This window comes from Gobius niger (genome assembly GCF_951799975.1).
Source record: "Gobius niger genome assembly, chromosome: 21".
Taxonomy (NCBI): domain Eukaryota; kingdom Metazoa; phylum Chordata; class Actinopteri; order Gobiiformes; family Gobiidae; genus Gobius; species Gobius niger.
This window is the reverse complement of record NC_136872.1, coordinates 18,990,210-19,005,654: the sequence shown is the minus strand read 5'-3', so window position 1 is coordinate 19,005,654 and position 15,445 is coordinate 18,990,210. Positions and strand designations below refer to the sequence as shown.

At 41.6% G+C, this 15,445-nt stretch overlaps 1 protein-coding gene across 3 annotated transcripts in view; it reads left to right on the top strand.

The window, feature by feature from the left end:
- htr2cl1 (5-hydroxytryptamine (serotonin) receptor 2C, G protein-coupled-like 1) overlaps positions 1-15,445 on the top strand; it is a 204,442-nt gene that overhangs the window by 164,232 nt on the left and 24,765 nt on the right. For all 3 annotated transcript variants that reach the window (XM_079579932.1, XM_079579931.1, XM_079579930.1), the window contains one exon: positions 1,211-2,223. In XM_079579932.1, coding sequence (XP_079436058.1) covers positions 1,809-2,223 — 415 coding nt within the window. In that variant the 5' untranslated portion in view covers positions 1,211-1,808. The remainder of the gene's footprint in view (positions 1-1,210; positions 2,224-15,445) is intronic.

Genomic DNA, 15,445 nt, shown 5'->3' with positions numbered 1-15,445 from the left:
AGGAGCCATAGTGGCTGGTGCAATGTGATTGACCCAGAATTGAAAAGTGTGATGGATGGATGGATGGATGGATGGATGGATGGATGGATGGATGGATGGATGGATGGATGGATGGATGGATGGATGGATGGAAGATGGATGGATGGAAGGATGGATGGATGGATGGATGGATGGATGGATGGATGGATGGATGGATGGATGGATGGATGGATGGATGGATGGATGGATGCTAAAATAACATAAAAAGTAACATCTAACATTGACTGTAGCTAAATACTGGTTTAAAGTGATGTATTTGTCCAAATAATTCAAAAATGTAGCCCACTTGATTTGTAGACAAGCTCTGGGGGGCCCCATTTTGGGAACCACTGGTCTACAAGAGAATATCAAAATTGATGTTCGGAAGATATGCAAGGGGGGAAATTGTCAAAAAAAAAAAAAAAAAAATGTGTGGAAATTTGGAAGATGCAAAAAAAGATTGATTGAAAAGATTGAAAAAAAAGAAGAAATAGATTTTTGGGGTGAAATGGGCAAACAACAGGGGAAAATGTGGAAAGTGTCTTTTGAGTCAAGACAATTATCGTTTTGAGCGACAAAGCAATGTAAATCAATATGTTTACCAGCACATTTTTACATATTTCGGATGATTCGCAAGGACATTGCTTCATCATCGTTAGCGAGACTGTCCCCCATAAACATTGAGGATATACATTATTGTCAATGTCGCTCAGCCCAAGTTGCAACACAACGGTTCATTGCAAGATACATTGACTCCTCTGCTCTGTCTCAGTTTGATGGTACAAATGATGTTTCGCCACTGCTGCTGCCCTGATTAATTGGGAAGGTGCTTTGCCCAAAGACACAACAACAGTTCCCCCCGGGTTAGAACTCTCATCACGCTCTGTTAAGCCCCCTTTTAGAATGCCACATCATTATTATTTAATAACAATTTAAAATGTCTCTTCATCCGCACATTCACATTTTGAACAATAAAAGTAATTACTATTATTGCCAAAGCGGAAAATTACAATTTATAACGTAATGAAGTGAAAAGCTCAACACAAGAGAAAGCCATTATTATTGTTATTATTACAAAATGCGGCTCGTCTGTGCTTATTACCTCAATGACCTATTTTTTTGCTGTTACTTTTTGTTAATTTATGCATCACATCCGATTACAAATGCTCTGCTTTTGTCTTCTCCCTTTCAGCCTCGACAAACAACCTTGAAGAAAGAAAACCCGGCCATCGGAAGTCTCCCATCTCTCATAGCAATTAGAAGTCTTTTGTCAAACTGCCCAGCTCTGCTCGGCCAGCGCTCGCCAACGGTATAGCAGCAGACAGCAGCACCATGGATGTGACTAATCCCGTCTCCGGACGCCAAACGCACCTCACTCAACCTCTCCATCCCACCAGGAGGGGGCTGTGACTTCCAGATCAGCAACACAGCCCACAACAAGCCCATAAGAATGCCTCTCTTGGAAGAAATAGGCCACTTAAACCGTCTGGGACAGTGTGCGGCGGAATTTAGCTAGCAATACTTCACTGGGAGAGTAATAAAAGTCAACAAGATTGCAGCTACACCTCGCAGCAGTTTTAGCCTAGCATTCTTTGTTTGAAATGCTATGAAGGCCAAGCAACCAAGCAAGCACAAGCACCGTTGTCGCTCTATATCGCTTATAATTTCCTTTACGCTTAAAAAATCGGTCAAGTAAATGTTGCTAAATGCTTTCGACATCCATCTATTCCTCATATAACCCTGGGAACCCGGAGATTCCCGAGTGTCTTTAGCTCCAGAGGCACGGGCACATGTACAGAATGCGAGGCCCGGCGAGAGCCCTCCTGGGCGGGTTCGGCACCACCACGTCCTCCCTGGAGATGGGCGGAAGGATCGTCTGGCCCGCCAACACCACCCTGGACCTGAACCAGACCCGGCCGGGGTGGGTGAGTCCGGAGATATCGGTGGCGGCTTTCGGGGCCGACTTGGACAACTTCACCCACGAGGCGGTGACGAGCAGCGCCATGAAGGACAAAAACTGGCCCGCCCTGCTCATACTGGTCATCATCGCGCTGACGATCGGGGGGAACATCCTGGTGATCCTGGCGGTGTCTCTGGAGAAGAAGCTTCAGAACGCGACGAACTTCTTCCTGAGGTCGCTGGCGGTGGCGGACATGCTGGTGGGGATCCTCGTCATGCCCATCTCCCTCATCAACATCCTTTACGGTGAGTGTCTTCCCAATTTATAACTCGATTTTCATTTCCATGACGTGACATGAATGTATGCAATCGTCGTGGAAGATTGGAGAATAGTTAAGGTACAAAAAGGTAACACGCTCCGAAGACATTTCCAACCACATCGAGCCGTCACAGTCTGTTTCTTCAGTGATTGCCTCTCTCGGCTGATGTCGATGCGTGTCAGGAGTTTTCAGGGACAAGCGCAGGTGCAACTGAAGTCCAATTACAATCAGAAAACTTCCCTATTCTTCAAAAGTCCAGACTCGAACTTCTGCTCTTTCAGTGATACTGTCGTTCTTGTTATGGCAAAAAAGGTTTAAGAAATATGAGGTGATTTTCATGAATTGCAATCATTGTCTTACCACCATAGCTCGTCTTTTAACGGCTTCTTTCTTCTTGTTTTTGGCTTGGTACCTCTGAATAGTCAATCAATCAATCAATGGTTTTGTATAGCCCAAAATCACAACAGGAGTTGCCTCATGGGGCTGCACCGAACATCAAGGCAATAAAACAGAACAGTAAATAAGACAATGTAAACTTCATACAAAATATGTATCCAGGCAAACATAAAGTCAAAAAGGCATCAGCAGCAGGTGGTAACGGGCCGCGTGGGGGTCCCCGGTCCTTACACTCTCCAATATGCTGAGGAAAAACTCAAACACCGAGGGGCAGAAAAGAGAACCCTTAGGGAGAACCACAGAAGGAGAGATCCGCTCCCATGGATGGATAGGCTATAGACTAGATGGGAGTCCCTCAGCAGACGGGCCAAGATCGCAGAATATCCAGTCCTTGTTGAGGCTTCAGTTCTTCTTTTGCAGTCCCTGGTTCCTCAGCTCAGCGGGGTTCCTTCGTTCGATCTGAAACAGGCACCATCCCTCCTTGGGGGACCAAGGGGGTGTGGGACAGGGGACACTATTTAAATAGTAAAGAACAGACTTCAGATAAAAACAAATATTGTATCAGAATAAGACATACTCTGCAGTAAGAAAAACGAGAGGATAGCGTCTAATGTACTGTACTTCCACTGCAGTGTTTCTCCTAAGGCAGCTTTACTTCAGGCTGTGGGTTAGAGCTTTAGTTGCATAAACTATGCAACTATGCAGCTCTGCTGTGAAACTGAGTTTGTATTGAACGATTTATGTCAGAGTAGATTGAAGCTTAAGGTGACCATGTATCGAAAACTGGATCACAATGGGAGTTTGTGGGTGGAGCCAAAGTGTTTAGCAATAAGTAATTTTAGTACTTTTGAAAAACTGGGACATCTGGAACAGTGCTTGTTTAAAACTATGACAAATCAATGGTTTTGGGAGAAATCCAGTGGGACATGGGACAAAGTGCTCAAAAATGGGGCTTTCCCAAGTAAACAGGGACGTCAGGTCACCCTAGTGAAGCTGTGTGCTGCATGGTAAACCTTTTACATTTCATATATGTGGAAAAGGCCCAGAGATTTTCATTAGTTCAGGCGTCATCGTAACTTTTCATCAAAGCCACTTTTGTCACATTTATTGCATCTTCATTCTGTGTTCATTGCAGTTACGGAAATGGCCGATCAAGACGTTGTGCACTCGTATTCGTGATTCACTGACGCCCGACATAATAATTAGCACCGCTCTCCACACTGTCCCGCTCCCTGTAGCCTGTCTGCCTCTGCCTTAGGGCCCCGCATAAGCCTAATAGGATGACAGCAGATTATATGTGCGGCGTGTAAACATTTTTCATCTCGAAGGCGAGTCGAGAGCCTATTACCGGTATTTACAGAGACAGGGACGCACTGTGTGGCACCTGTAAATGTCACAGTCAAACCATTTCCCGGAGATGAGCGCAAACACGTCTTAAATGGGTTGTATTTAAGTAGCAATGATAAGCAGATGTTTAGGGATAAAATAGATGACTTTTACAGTAGAAAGTATGTTTGAAGAACCTCACTCTTAAAGGTTGTTTTCGAAAATAAACATCAATAAGGACTCACAGAAAGCTGGGTCTACTGATTACTCTGTGAGATGTTTATATACATCCTGGAGTTAGTATTTCTGCATATTTCTGCTGTGTGTTTTGGCAAGACACTTTAAACTTTGTTTATTCATTGAGAGTCGCTTAATGAAGTGTACACGGCATGGAGGGCCAGAGACTAGAGGAAAAACTTTCAACTGGGCCCATTTAGCAGGTTTTAACCCTGTAACCACACCTTTACTTGTATCTTACTGCTCTGGATCACTCGTTTGGGTCGCGGGCCAAAATTCAGCCCCCATATATTGTAAAGGACTGTGGCCTAACAAATAACAATGGCTTACAATTATTATTTCTCAGAAAGCTACAGTACGTAGTCATTATTAATTTACTCTGCCACACTCTGTGGCAGTAAGTTACTATTGTAGTCACAGCTGAGCTGGGGCAGACTGACCATTTATCACATGGCTATAATATGCTGTTTATATCCTGATCTCTCATTATGTCAGTGCCCTCTGCTGAACACGTGCGGAATTTTTTCCTTTTTTTTTCCTAGTGGCCGGAGTGAGCATTCTGGCTATTTATATATACTATATATACTTACTTCTGACATACTCAGAAATGTATGTTCTTCAAAGGGCCACATTAAAGAGCCTGCGATTAAACACTTTGAGGACCTGTACAACTGGTGGTGGTCGGGAGACTGTGACCACAAAAGCAGTAATGAACATTTCCCGCCTGGCAAGTGTGTTCTTTTTGAATGCAGGAACATCTGGAATCTCTTTCCACTGTCTTGACCTCTACGTGAAGTGCATCACTCAATTGGTGATGCACTGCAGAAGCCGCCAGGTTTGTTTTGATACAGAGCGTTTCAGTGCGTTGGGACGATAAGGCGACTGTAGTTTTTATAGACGAGGAACAGACTAGAGTCCGGCTGGAATATTTCACTCTAAACTTACAAAGGGATGTTAAGTGTTACATAACACAAACAATACATTGATGGAGTTGACCCGCTTCTGTCAACGCTTTTCTGCAAGCGAAAGAAACAGCACAGAAGACCGCCTCAGGCTCATAGTTTTGAGGACAGACCCTGTAGGCTTTAACGGGTATAAATGAAGAGAATGTGAGCGAGTGGAAGGAGAATTAGCTTTGACGGGGCTAGCTGTTTTTCTACTTATCAGACGCCACCACATGCACACTGCAGTTGTGTCCTTGGGCAAGACTCTCACACACATTGTCTCCTTTTGTTTTGTAAACTGGCATGAATGTGACTGAGAGTGAGCGTGTAAGCCTTCAATATTTTAAAGTGAATTGCAATCTTGTTTTTTAATTTATACGTTTCCAATGACATCACGCATAGTTCCGGTGGCCATTTTGAATACCAAAGTAGAATTATGCAGTACTACAACATGTAACAGTATCTCAATGAAAGAAAACTGATTGACAGTGGCATTTTTTTGAACTCGTAATCATTGCTCATGACGATAATAGTAAAAACAGGGCCCCAGAGACTCACGTTTATGTGATCTAACCAGCAAATGTGGCAAAGAGGTAGCAGCTCTGTCTGTCGAGCTACAGCAGGATTTACTAAAGATCTGCTTCACTCCTCAGACTAAATGAACACATCAAAGAGGAAGCAGAAAACCTTTCTTTGGGATTTTCACAGTTTGTCTTGTCAACAGAGTCTCAGTCTGAGTCAGTGTTCAAGCTGCTCAAGACGTTAGCATGCTACCGGCTAGCAACTGTCATCAACCAACTGTCGCTTCAACACAAAAAACACATGTGTGGCTCATGTCTATGAACACTGAGGAAATACTACAGTAACAGCTCAGCTCTGACCTCTGTCACATGCTGTTGAAGCTAAATGCTAACCGGTAGCATGCTAACATCTTGAGCAACATCTTAAACACTGGTTTCTTCAGATAAACGTGCGTCTCTGGGGCCATGTTTTTGCTCTAATCTTCTTGAGCAATGATTAAGAGTACATAAAAATGCCACTGTCAATCAGTTGTCTTTCATTTATATCCTGAGTAGAGATATTGTTACATGTTGTTATATAAAGGCTATCTCTTATCTAATCTTATGTTGTAGTGCTGCATAATTCTATTTCTGAATTCAAAAAGGACGCCATATCAACATGACTGAAAGGCATGTATATGTATGTTAAATTCCAGTACGTTCTCCTCCTCTACACTTGAACTGAACTGGATTAAAAGTCCTAGTCCAGAAATGTCAAAGTAATAAAGTCTGAAAACGTCAGCCACACATTTGGCATTTCTGTGTGAAGTACTTTTATGTCGCTAAGAACATTTCAAATAACCTTTATACTGCCACTTGTGAAGCTTGTAGAATCTGATAAAATGGATAGGAACTTTTCTAGCTGTACGCCTTAATGGACACAATCCCCCTAATCTTCAGTTTTGAGATAATAATCCAGTTACAAACCATTGGTAATTACGCTGAAGCTTCATGTTTGCAAAGGTTAAATCTCTGATAAGCCGGCGCCGCATTGAATCCCTGTCCGCACTAGACATCTCACCGACAGATTCCAAGCATCACCGTAACAACGAGCATTAGCCCCGTCCCGGCGGTAAATCATTCCTATATCTGCCTGATTTAGAAAGGGATTTGTGGATGTATGGGACGCCGACGGCTGGGGATGATGGAGCACGTGTGATTATTGCATTCGGAGGCGACAAGCGAATGCATCGACGGCCGCAATTACGGTGACGAGGCGAGACATTAGCGGCGCGGAGGAGTGCGGCCGGTGCGTGTTCAGTGATATGTGAGGGGTGTTATTTTTTTTTCACATGTGGAAAGAAGGCGGATGTTCACGGCTTGTATAGATGTCGTATTTCCAGGTGGTGGGCAGAGATCCGCGCGTAACTCTGGGGATGATTCACTCTTAATGAATGAAACCTCTAATCCATGGATGTTAAACCCATTTCTTATATGAGTCTAACTTGCCATATTAATCTTATTACAGCTCAAAGGCCTTTGAACTCACAACAGTCATGCCCAACGTTTAATACAGTGGAAAACAAAAATACCTTTTTATTTCCGTGGGCAGCGCATATTAACCTCTTAAAGCAAGTGTTTATGGGATGAGTGGAGGGTCTTTCATCTCCCCCTGGTGTCTCTGGCCAGAAAACCATGTTTGCAACTTGACTGCCACCGGTGCGGAGAAAGCAATACACACTAATGTAATCACGAAGAAGTAGCTAACATGCTAACGGGCAAAGCTAACTGCGGGCTAACGTCACTTTAAACAGTATTTACAGCCAAGTTTGAGTGAAAAAAAATATTTCCATTGTATAATTGGATGCACAGTATCCCTCTCTCCCTTCGCCTTTCCTTTCAGCGTAGTATTTGCTCTCCAAGACAATTAATAAGTTAAAAAATCATAACTTGCTACTACACCTGCAGTTGCGTTTATGGCCTCTAGGGGGAAGAGTTACTTAGTACTGCTTTCACACCCAGCACATTTTCTCCAGTTTGGCTTTACCCAAATCTAAAAGCTTCTTGAAACAAGCGTCTAAATAATTAAAATAAAAGCCTAAAAAAGTGACAAAAATGCAAGAAAAAAGTGACAAAAAAGAAAATGATAAAAGAAAAAAAAAAAAAATGACAAAAATGACAAAAAAGTGATAAAAAATATGACAAAAATATGACAAAAAAGTGATAAAATATGACAAAAAAGTGATAAAAAATATGACAAAAAAGTGATTACAAAAATACAACAAAAAAGTGACAGAAAGATGACAAAAACTGACCAAAAAGTATGACAAAAACGTGACAAAAAAGACACAAAAGAGCAAACAAAAAAGTGCCAAAACGCTTTTAGATTTGGTTAAAACTGGAGAAAAATGCACTCAGTTAAGGGGTTAAAGGCACTATACCTGTTTGTTTGTTTTTCTAGTTGTGGAACAAATTTAGTTTAGTATTTACTTTACTGTTGGGATTTGCTAAGAGGAGCCGTTTGTTGATTTAATTTGCTACTAAGGCAATTCCTCAGTCTGGAATTGCCGCATAGATCTCATGGTTAAAGCCTAAATATACATTAAAATGATTGTGCCGTGAGCAGTAGTTTAAGTTGAGTAAGTCTGAAAGGAGGGGTAGGGCATTATAAGTTACAACTAACTTCTTCCTGCTCCCTTTGAGCAGCACTAATACTTCTTATGTTGTGAAAAATTCTGTATGTTATATGTATACTATACCTGTTTGCATCTCTTGATTAAATAAACTAAACTAAAGTTTTGTCCTCCAATAGTACATTGTTAATTCAGACATTTGTGGGAAAACACTGTTATCTAATCTACAAAGCATTTGTATCAGTTTCATGAACTCTCAGGGGAGTTTTGTCACATTTCTAGCACGACAATGACCCTGAAAAGTGACCCAGCAAGTCTGGAAATGTACCGATAAACTGGTCCCTATGACTAATGTATACAAAAAAAGTAGCGTATAGACAAATAATAGCAATTCTTCTCGGTTTGACGTGGATTCATTAAATGCACATTTCAGGCGCATTTACAGTTTGGTCAGATGGAGAAATGAAGCAGGACGGACGGCCATTGAACTGATTTAGACTCTTCCATCCACAGAGAGTGTGTGTTTCCAGTACATGAATGTCTAAGTAATTTATTGAGAGAGATTCACCATTGTCTACACTCTATTGGTTCTGCTACTGTTCTCTTTATAAAACAAAAGAACTTCGTACCGTCTTGACAAAATGTGTGCAGTGTTGAGAGCTCCGTAAAATGGATCGGCATTTAAAAGGTTAAGACCAGATCAATGAGAGGTGGAGAACTCATCACTGGCTCGATAGCCCTGGAGCTGGGGCACTGGAGCAAGCTGCAGTTAGCCTGAGATTTAATGCTTCAACCACTCAGCAATATGAGAGCAGGATAATATATTTCAAATGTCATTTTTTTTCTTGAAAGAACATACAGTGGTTCTGATACATGCTCCTATATTTGCCCTGCAGCTAGATTTTCAAAAGAACTCACAGCTTGATATTCTTCTTCTTCTTTGCGCAGCTGGATTGCAGGAGAATTACAGAACAAGATGGAGAAAGCGAATTGGAATTTAATGAACCACATACGGTCAATGAACAGTGGTTTGTCCATGGGTTTGTGCTGATGGCAAAGCTGTCACGGGCAAAGAACCAACTGATCATACTCAGGGACAGAGAAATGAGCAACACAATGTAAAAGGAGGTCTCTTTACACCGGCGTTTCTCAACCTTTTCCAGTCGCCACCCCCACAGTGCACATGTTCTAATTCACACTAGAACATATGCCTTTCATATGATCTGGTATCTCCCTGAAATTATCCCGATCCTGAGGTTGAGAACCACGGCTCTAAACATTTGGCATTTTCACAAAAAGGTCAAAGGCAAGAAAAATCTTTCTTGTTCCATTTGCAATAACAAAGTCCAAACCAATAATTCAAGCACTTTGAAGTCATTTTGTCAACACATTTTTGTGTGCTAAAACACATATAGGGCCAGGTCTTCTGCCTGGCGCAACAACAGCATTAGCACAGAGGAGAGTGACATCTTGCGTGCAAACAATTGCCAGTGCTTGTGTGGCCAGGGGGCGGGGCCTGGATTAAAAAGACGGGACAGACAGAGGCGCGGCTTCCTTTAGCATTTAGCCTGCATCATTTACAGGACAAAGTCTAAGCGGATGCTTCGACATCTGCAAAGTAAAGTGAAGATATTAAGGCACAAAATGTTTTAATTACTTTTTTTTTGGCCCAATTTTTTTTTTTTTTTTGCTTGTTTTTCCCAAATGTTCCCCTTTTTTCATATTTTTTCCTTTCAATTTTGATGACCAACAGCTTCAAAACGTTTATATGAAGAGTTTATATTTCTTTTTGGTATCTGCCTTCGATGCTTTTATTTTTGGTACCCAGCCCTTTACTCTTTTGTGACTTTTTTGTGACTTTTTTATTGCTTTTTTTTTTTGTAAAAATTGCTTTTTTTTGTTCCTTTTTTATTGTTTTATTTCATTTTTTGTTACTAATTTGTGGCTTTTTTTGGTCCTCTTTTCATTTTTTTTGTCACTTTATTGATGCTTTTTTGTGGCGGGTTTTGTAACTTTTTTGTCTCGTTTTTGTCCCTAATTTGGCGCTTTTGGATTTGGGTAAAGCCAAACTGGAGAAAATGTGGCCGGTTCATGTGGGTGTTAAACATCGGCCCGTGATCCTGAGAGAAAGAGACCATCCTGCTGGCACTCGTATTGAAGAGCACGGGACTCGCGCTGCCGAAACGTGACCAAAACACTACATTTATAGTTTATCACAAGATCAGATCCAAAGAGGCCGATTTAAATTCCTGAGTTTAAAAAGACCAAACCATCAGGCGAAGACGACGTGTTGCTTCCAGGTGAGAGGAGTTTGAAAGTTTGTTCTAAAGGTAAACAGGATTTGAGCGAGGCTTGTGCGCCTGTGCTTGGACCGGACTAAGTGATTTACTGTGAACAGAAAGTAGCAGTGTCTGGCCGGGGCTCATTTTTGTCACTCAAAAAGAGATGAATGGCATTTCCTCCCATTTGCATTCTCTCAGTTCATACATTAACAGCGCGGCCGTCGTCAGTGTTCTCGCAGCGAGGTGCCAAACGCAGAGAGCAGCCAGATCCGGCTAAATGACGCTTGTACTGTACCTGGACAAGTGTTACTTTATCACACCCGAGGTTTAACGCTCAAAACAGGCTTTTATGGACGCTCCAGCTGAGATGATAAACTATCAGCAGAGATAATGAAACCCCCATTTATCATGTGGCTTTGTGTTTGACAGCAGCGGTCTGCGCCACACTCACGGGAAGCCTATTATTTACAATTTGCGATTTTATGCATTTTGCGCTTCCACTGAACAAACATAATGACTGCTTGATATGATAAGAATAAAAGGGGGGCAAAGCAGGTTAAATTGGAACGAAAGTAGGAAGATTAAAACCGGCTCGTTGTTAACTCGACAGCAGAAGTCAGATGGAAGAGCTCACTGATTTTGCGATACATTTTTCTTGTTATATTGTTCTAGTGGAGCAGTACATTGGCGTAACAGTAATTTGGCGATGTGTGCAACCATAAACAAAACAGAAGGACGACCTGGGTGAGGTTGTTGAATCGTTCTACTTTCGTTTGATATAATGACACATGATAAAGTATTGAAAATGTAATTCTTTGGCAAACCTGGTTGGGTGCAAATTTGACAAGATTTGCTGCTTTATGTTTGTTATGACTCGTTTAGACCTGGTTTGGACAGGAATAGACCTGGTTTGGACTGGTTTATGCTTGTTTATGCTGGTTTAGACCTGGTTTTGACTGGTTTAGGCTGTTTTTACTGGTTTAGATCAGGTTTTGACTGGTATATGCTGGTTTAGACCTTATTTATACTGGTTTAGACCTTGTTTGGAAGTGTTTAGACCTGGTTTGCACTGGTTTATGATGGATTAGACCTGGTTTGGACTGGTGTATGCTAGTTTTTACTGATTTAGATCAGATTTTACTAGTTTAAGCTGTTTTAGACCTGGTTTGGACTGGTTTAGACCTGGTTTGTGCTGGATAAGACCTGGTTTGGACCGGTGTATGCTGTTTTTTACTGGTTTCGATCAGGTTATGACTGGTTTATGCTGGTTTGGACTGGTTTATGCTGGTTTAGATCAGGTTTTGACTAGTTTATGCTGGTATAGACCAAGTTTGGACTGGTTTATGCTGTTTCTTACTGGTTCAGATCAGGTTTTGACTGGTTTATGCTGGATTAGACCTGGTTTGGACTGGTTTATGCTGGTTTTGACAGGTTTATGCTGGTTTAGACCTGGTTTATGCTAGATAAGACCTGGTTTGGACTGGTTTATGCTGTTTTTTACCGCCTTAGATCAGGTTTTGACAGGTTTATGCTGGTTTAGACCTGGTTTGGACTGGTTTATGCTGTTTTTTACTGGTTTCGATCAGGTTTTGACTCGTTTATGCTGGTATAGACCTGGTTTGGACTGGTTTATGCTGGTTTTTACTGCTTTAGATCAGGTTTTGACAGGTTTATGCTGGTTTAGACCTGGTTTAGACCAGGTTTGGACTGGTTTATGCTTTTTTTTACTGGTTTTGATCAGGTTTTGACTAGTTTATGCTGGTTTAGACCTGGTTTGGACTGGTTTATGCTGGTTTTGACTGGTTTAGATCAGGTCTGGATGCAAATTTCAAGATTTGTGCCTCTAATTGGTCTAAACAATGCAAGCCTGTTTGTGCTACTGGAATGTTACAAAAGGAGAGGGGTGAATTCTGTACATCTGAATAATAATTGTGGTGGTACGGACTGAGCGTGACCCGTGACTCATCGGAGAGAGGTTTGTGCTTTACTGGCTTGGCAGCTTTTATGTTGTCGCATTGTCGCTCTGCTGCTTCTGTGATGACCTGGGATCATTGTGCTGTGGGTTGCTGACATGTTGTTGTGCTGTTGTACTGCCAATTAAATTAACAAAAGTAGCTGTCATTTGCATTTTCAGTTTCAATAATTGTTGCCTATTCAAGTACCTTTCATACCAGAAAAGGTTATTTATCTATTGTCTTCACTGAATACATCTTACTGTCGTTCGGACCAAGTGGGAAAAAAGGGCCACTGCATTTTAATTGCTCTCTCAGCCACAACCATAAAAGAAACATACAGCGTATACTTTCCCATTGAGTCTCAGTACAAAAGCCATCTGCACTGTGGTGAAATGGTGTAGAAAATCCAATAGAGAGAAAAAAAAACTCCTGTGGATGCCTATGGAATCCGCCGGCAGTGGTGATGGTTTGCTCACACAGCCTGCAGTAGCGTGACCTGGAAGGCCAATTCAATCAGCACTATCTCCGCAGGCATCTCCCAGCGAGGGGTCTGAATTAGAAGCACATGCCTCGGACTGTGCTACAAGCCGGGTCTGCTGATAAAAGGAAGGAGTGCGTCATGTTCGTTTATGCATTTTGCAGTCAAATGGCAGCAAATCATAAAACTACAGATTTCAATATTAGATAGAACTGAAGCTGAAGGCGTATATCTAGATTACGTGGTCATTGGATGAACTATACTGTTTCTGTAGCTGATGCCTTTTCCCCTTATGTAATGATAACTATAGGAGTAGCTATGTTGAGACAATGATCTTGTGCATTCTTGGTTTGACTCCAGGGCCGGGTGGAAGACGTTTCCATGGTCTGTGTGGGTTCCTCCAGGTTCTTTGGTTCCTCCTACAAATTAAAACCCATCTCCACGAATATGGGACCAATCAGAAAACAGTGTTGGGACGCTGACCCTCTTCTCTCAAAGCATAAAGTTAAATTATCTGTCTTCACCCTTTAATAGTTTGCTCAAGCGTTTGGTAGAGAACACAAATCATGTGTTGTTTCTAATTCTGCCTGGACTCAAAATATCTAGTTCGGACAAGAATAGATTGAGGTTTGGACTAGTTTGGAATGCTGGTTTATGTTGGTTTGGACTCATTTTGACCTGGTTTGGACTGGTTTATGCTGGATTAGACGTGGTTTGTGACTGATTTAGACCTGGTTTGGACAGGTTTAGACCTGGTTTGGACCGGTGCAGACCTGGTTTGGACTTTTTATACCTGGTTTAGACTGGTTTATGTTGGTTTGGACTCATTTAGACCTGGTTTGGACTGGTTTATGCTGGATTAGACGTGGTTTGTGACTGATTTAGACCTGGTTTGGACCGGTGCAGACCTGGTTTGGACTGGTTTATGTTGGTTTGGACTTTTTATACCTGGTTTCGACTGGTTTGGATCCGGTTTTGACTGGTTTATGCTGGTTTATATTGGTTTGGACTCATTTAGACCTGGTTTGGACTGGTTTATGCTGGTTTTGACTGGTTTGGATCAGGTTTTGACTGGTGTATGTTGGTTTAGACCTGGTTTGGACTAGTTTATGCTGTTTTATGCTGGTTTTGACTGGTTTGGATCCGGTTTTGACTGGTCTATGCTGGTTTGCACTAGTTAAGATCAGGTTTTGACTGGTTTTGATAAGGTTTTACTGGTTTATGTTGGTTAATGCAGGTTTTGACTGGTTTTGGATCAGGTTTAGACCTGGTTTGGACTGATTAATGCAGGTTTTGACTGGTTTGAATCAGGTCTAGACCTGGTTTGGACTGGTTTATGCAGGTTTTGACTGGTTTGGATCAGGTTTTGAATGGTTTATGCTGGTTTAGACCTGGTTTGGACTGGTTTATGCTGGTTTTGACTGGTTTCGATCAGGTTTGGGGGTAACATTTAAGGGCTAAGTCTCTGGGTAAGTCTGCACAGTGAGAAGGGTCGTTATGAAATTGGCAGGGACACTTGGGTCATACGGAAAAATTGCTCATTCCATCTTTCTACTCATCTAATAGTAAAAATTAATCAAAACGGTATCTGTTACATTTTTAATCTTAAATAAAGATTAAAATAAAGTCATTCTGAGCAATAACAGTGGCCCTAATCACATCTGCCTCATAAAACAAAGAGCAAAGACACTCACAAATGAATCACATATAAACATTAGCTATTCATCTGGCTATACTTTCCCCGAATACCCATTTAATGATGAAGCACTTTCCAAGTTATGAATCATTCAAACTAAAGTCGACTTCCACTTTTCTCCGCAAAACTGCCTGCTGTATCTTCATAATCCCTAAAGTATAGCGATCTACCTCACAGACAGACGGCCTTTCCAATAAATCACTGGGAGCTTTTTTGCATTGGACTGCGGCTGTTTGAATTTCATAAGGAAAAAAAATCGCCAAAGTCACCAAACAACATTTATATCTTTGACAGTCCAATATCCTCCGCAATAATGGCAGGTCTTAACGGGGAGTTTTGGAATAATGTGGTGGTGCAATGTAGCCTTTGTTGGAATAACACAATAAAAGAATGAAGGAACTGCATGTGCTGTTCTATATTTCTGCTTATTCTACTGTTAAGCACATACTGACTGGCCTATTTGTTGGTGCTTAATTTGAATCTATGAAAGCTTCACTGAGTAAGGCCATTTTCCGCTGGCTGATGAACTTTGCTACAGAGTATGTACATGCGTCCTATACACACACAAAAGCCCCATGCATGAGCTCACAATCTGAATGCTGCATGGTTTGTGCTGGATTTATTTTGCACTGTGACTGGAAATATGGATTTATATGTGAATTTGAATTGTGTTTTTCCCTAAAACTCACAAGGAGCCACAATTTGAGTCAACTCTCAGGTCTTTTTTATGTCTTTTAAAAAATAATAATTCTCAAAGGGTC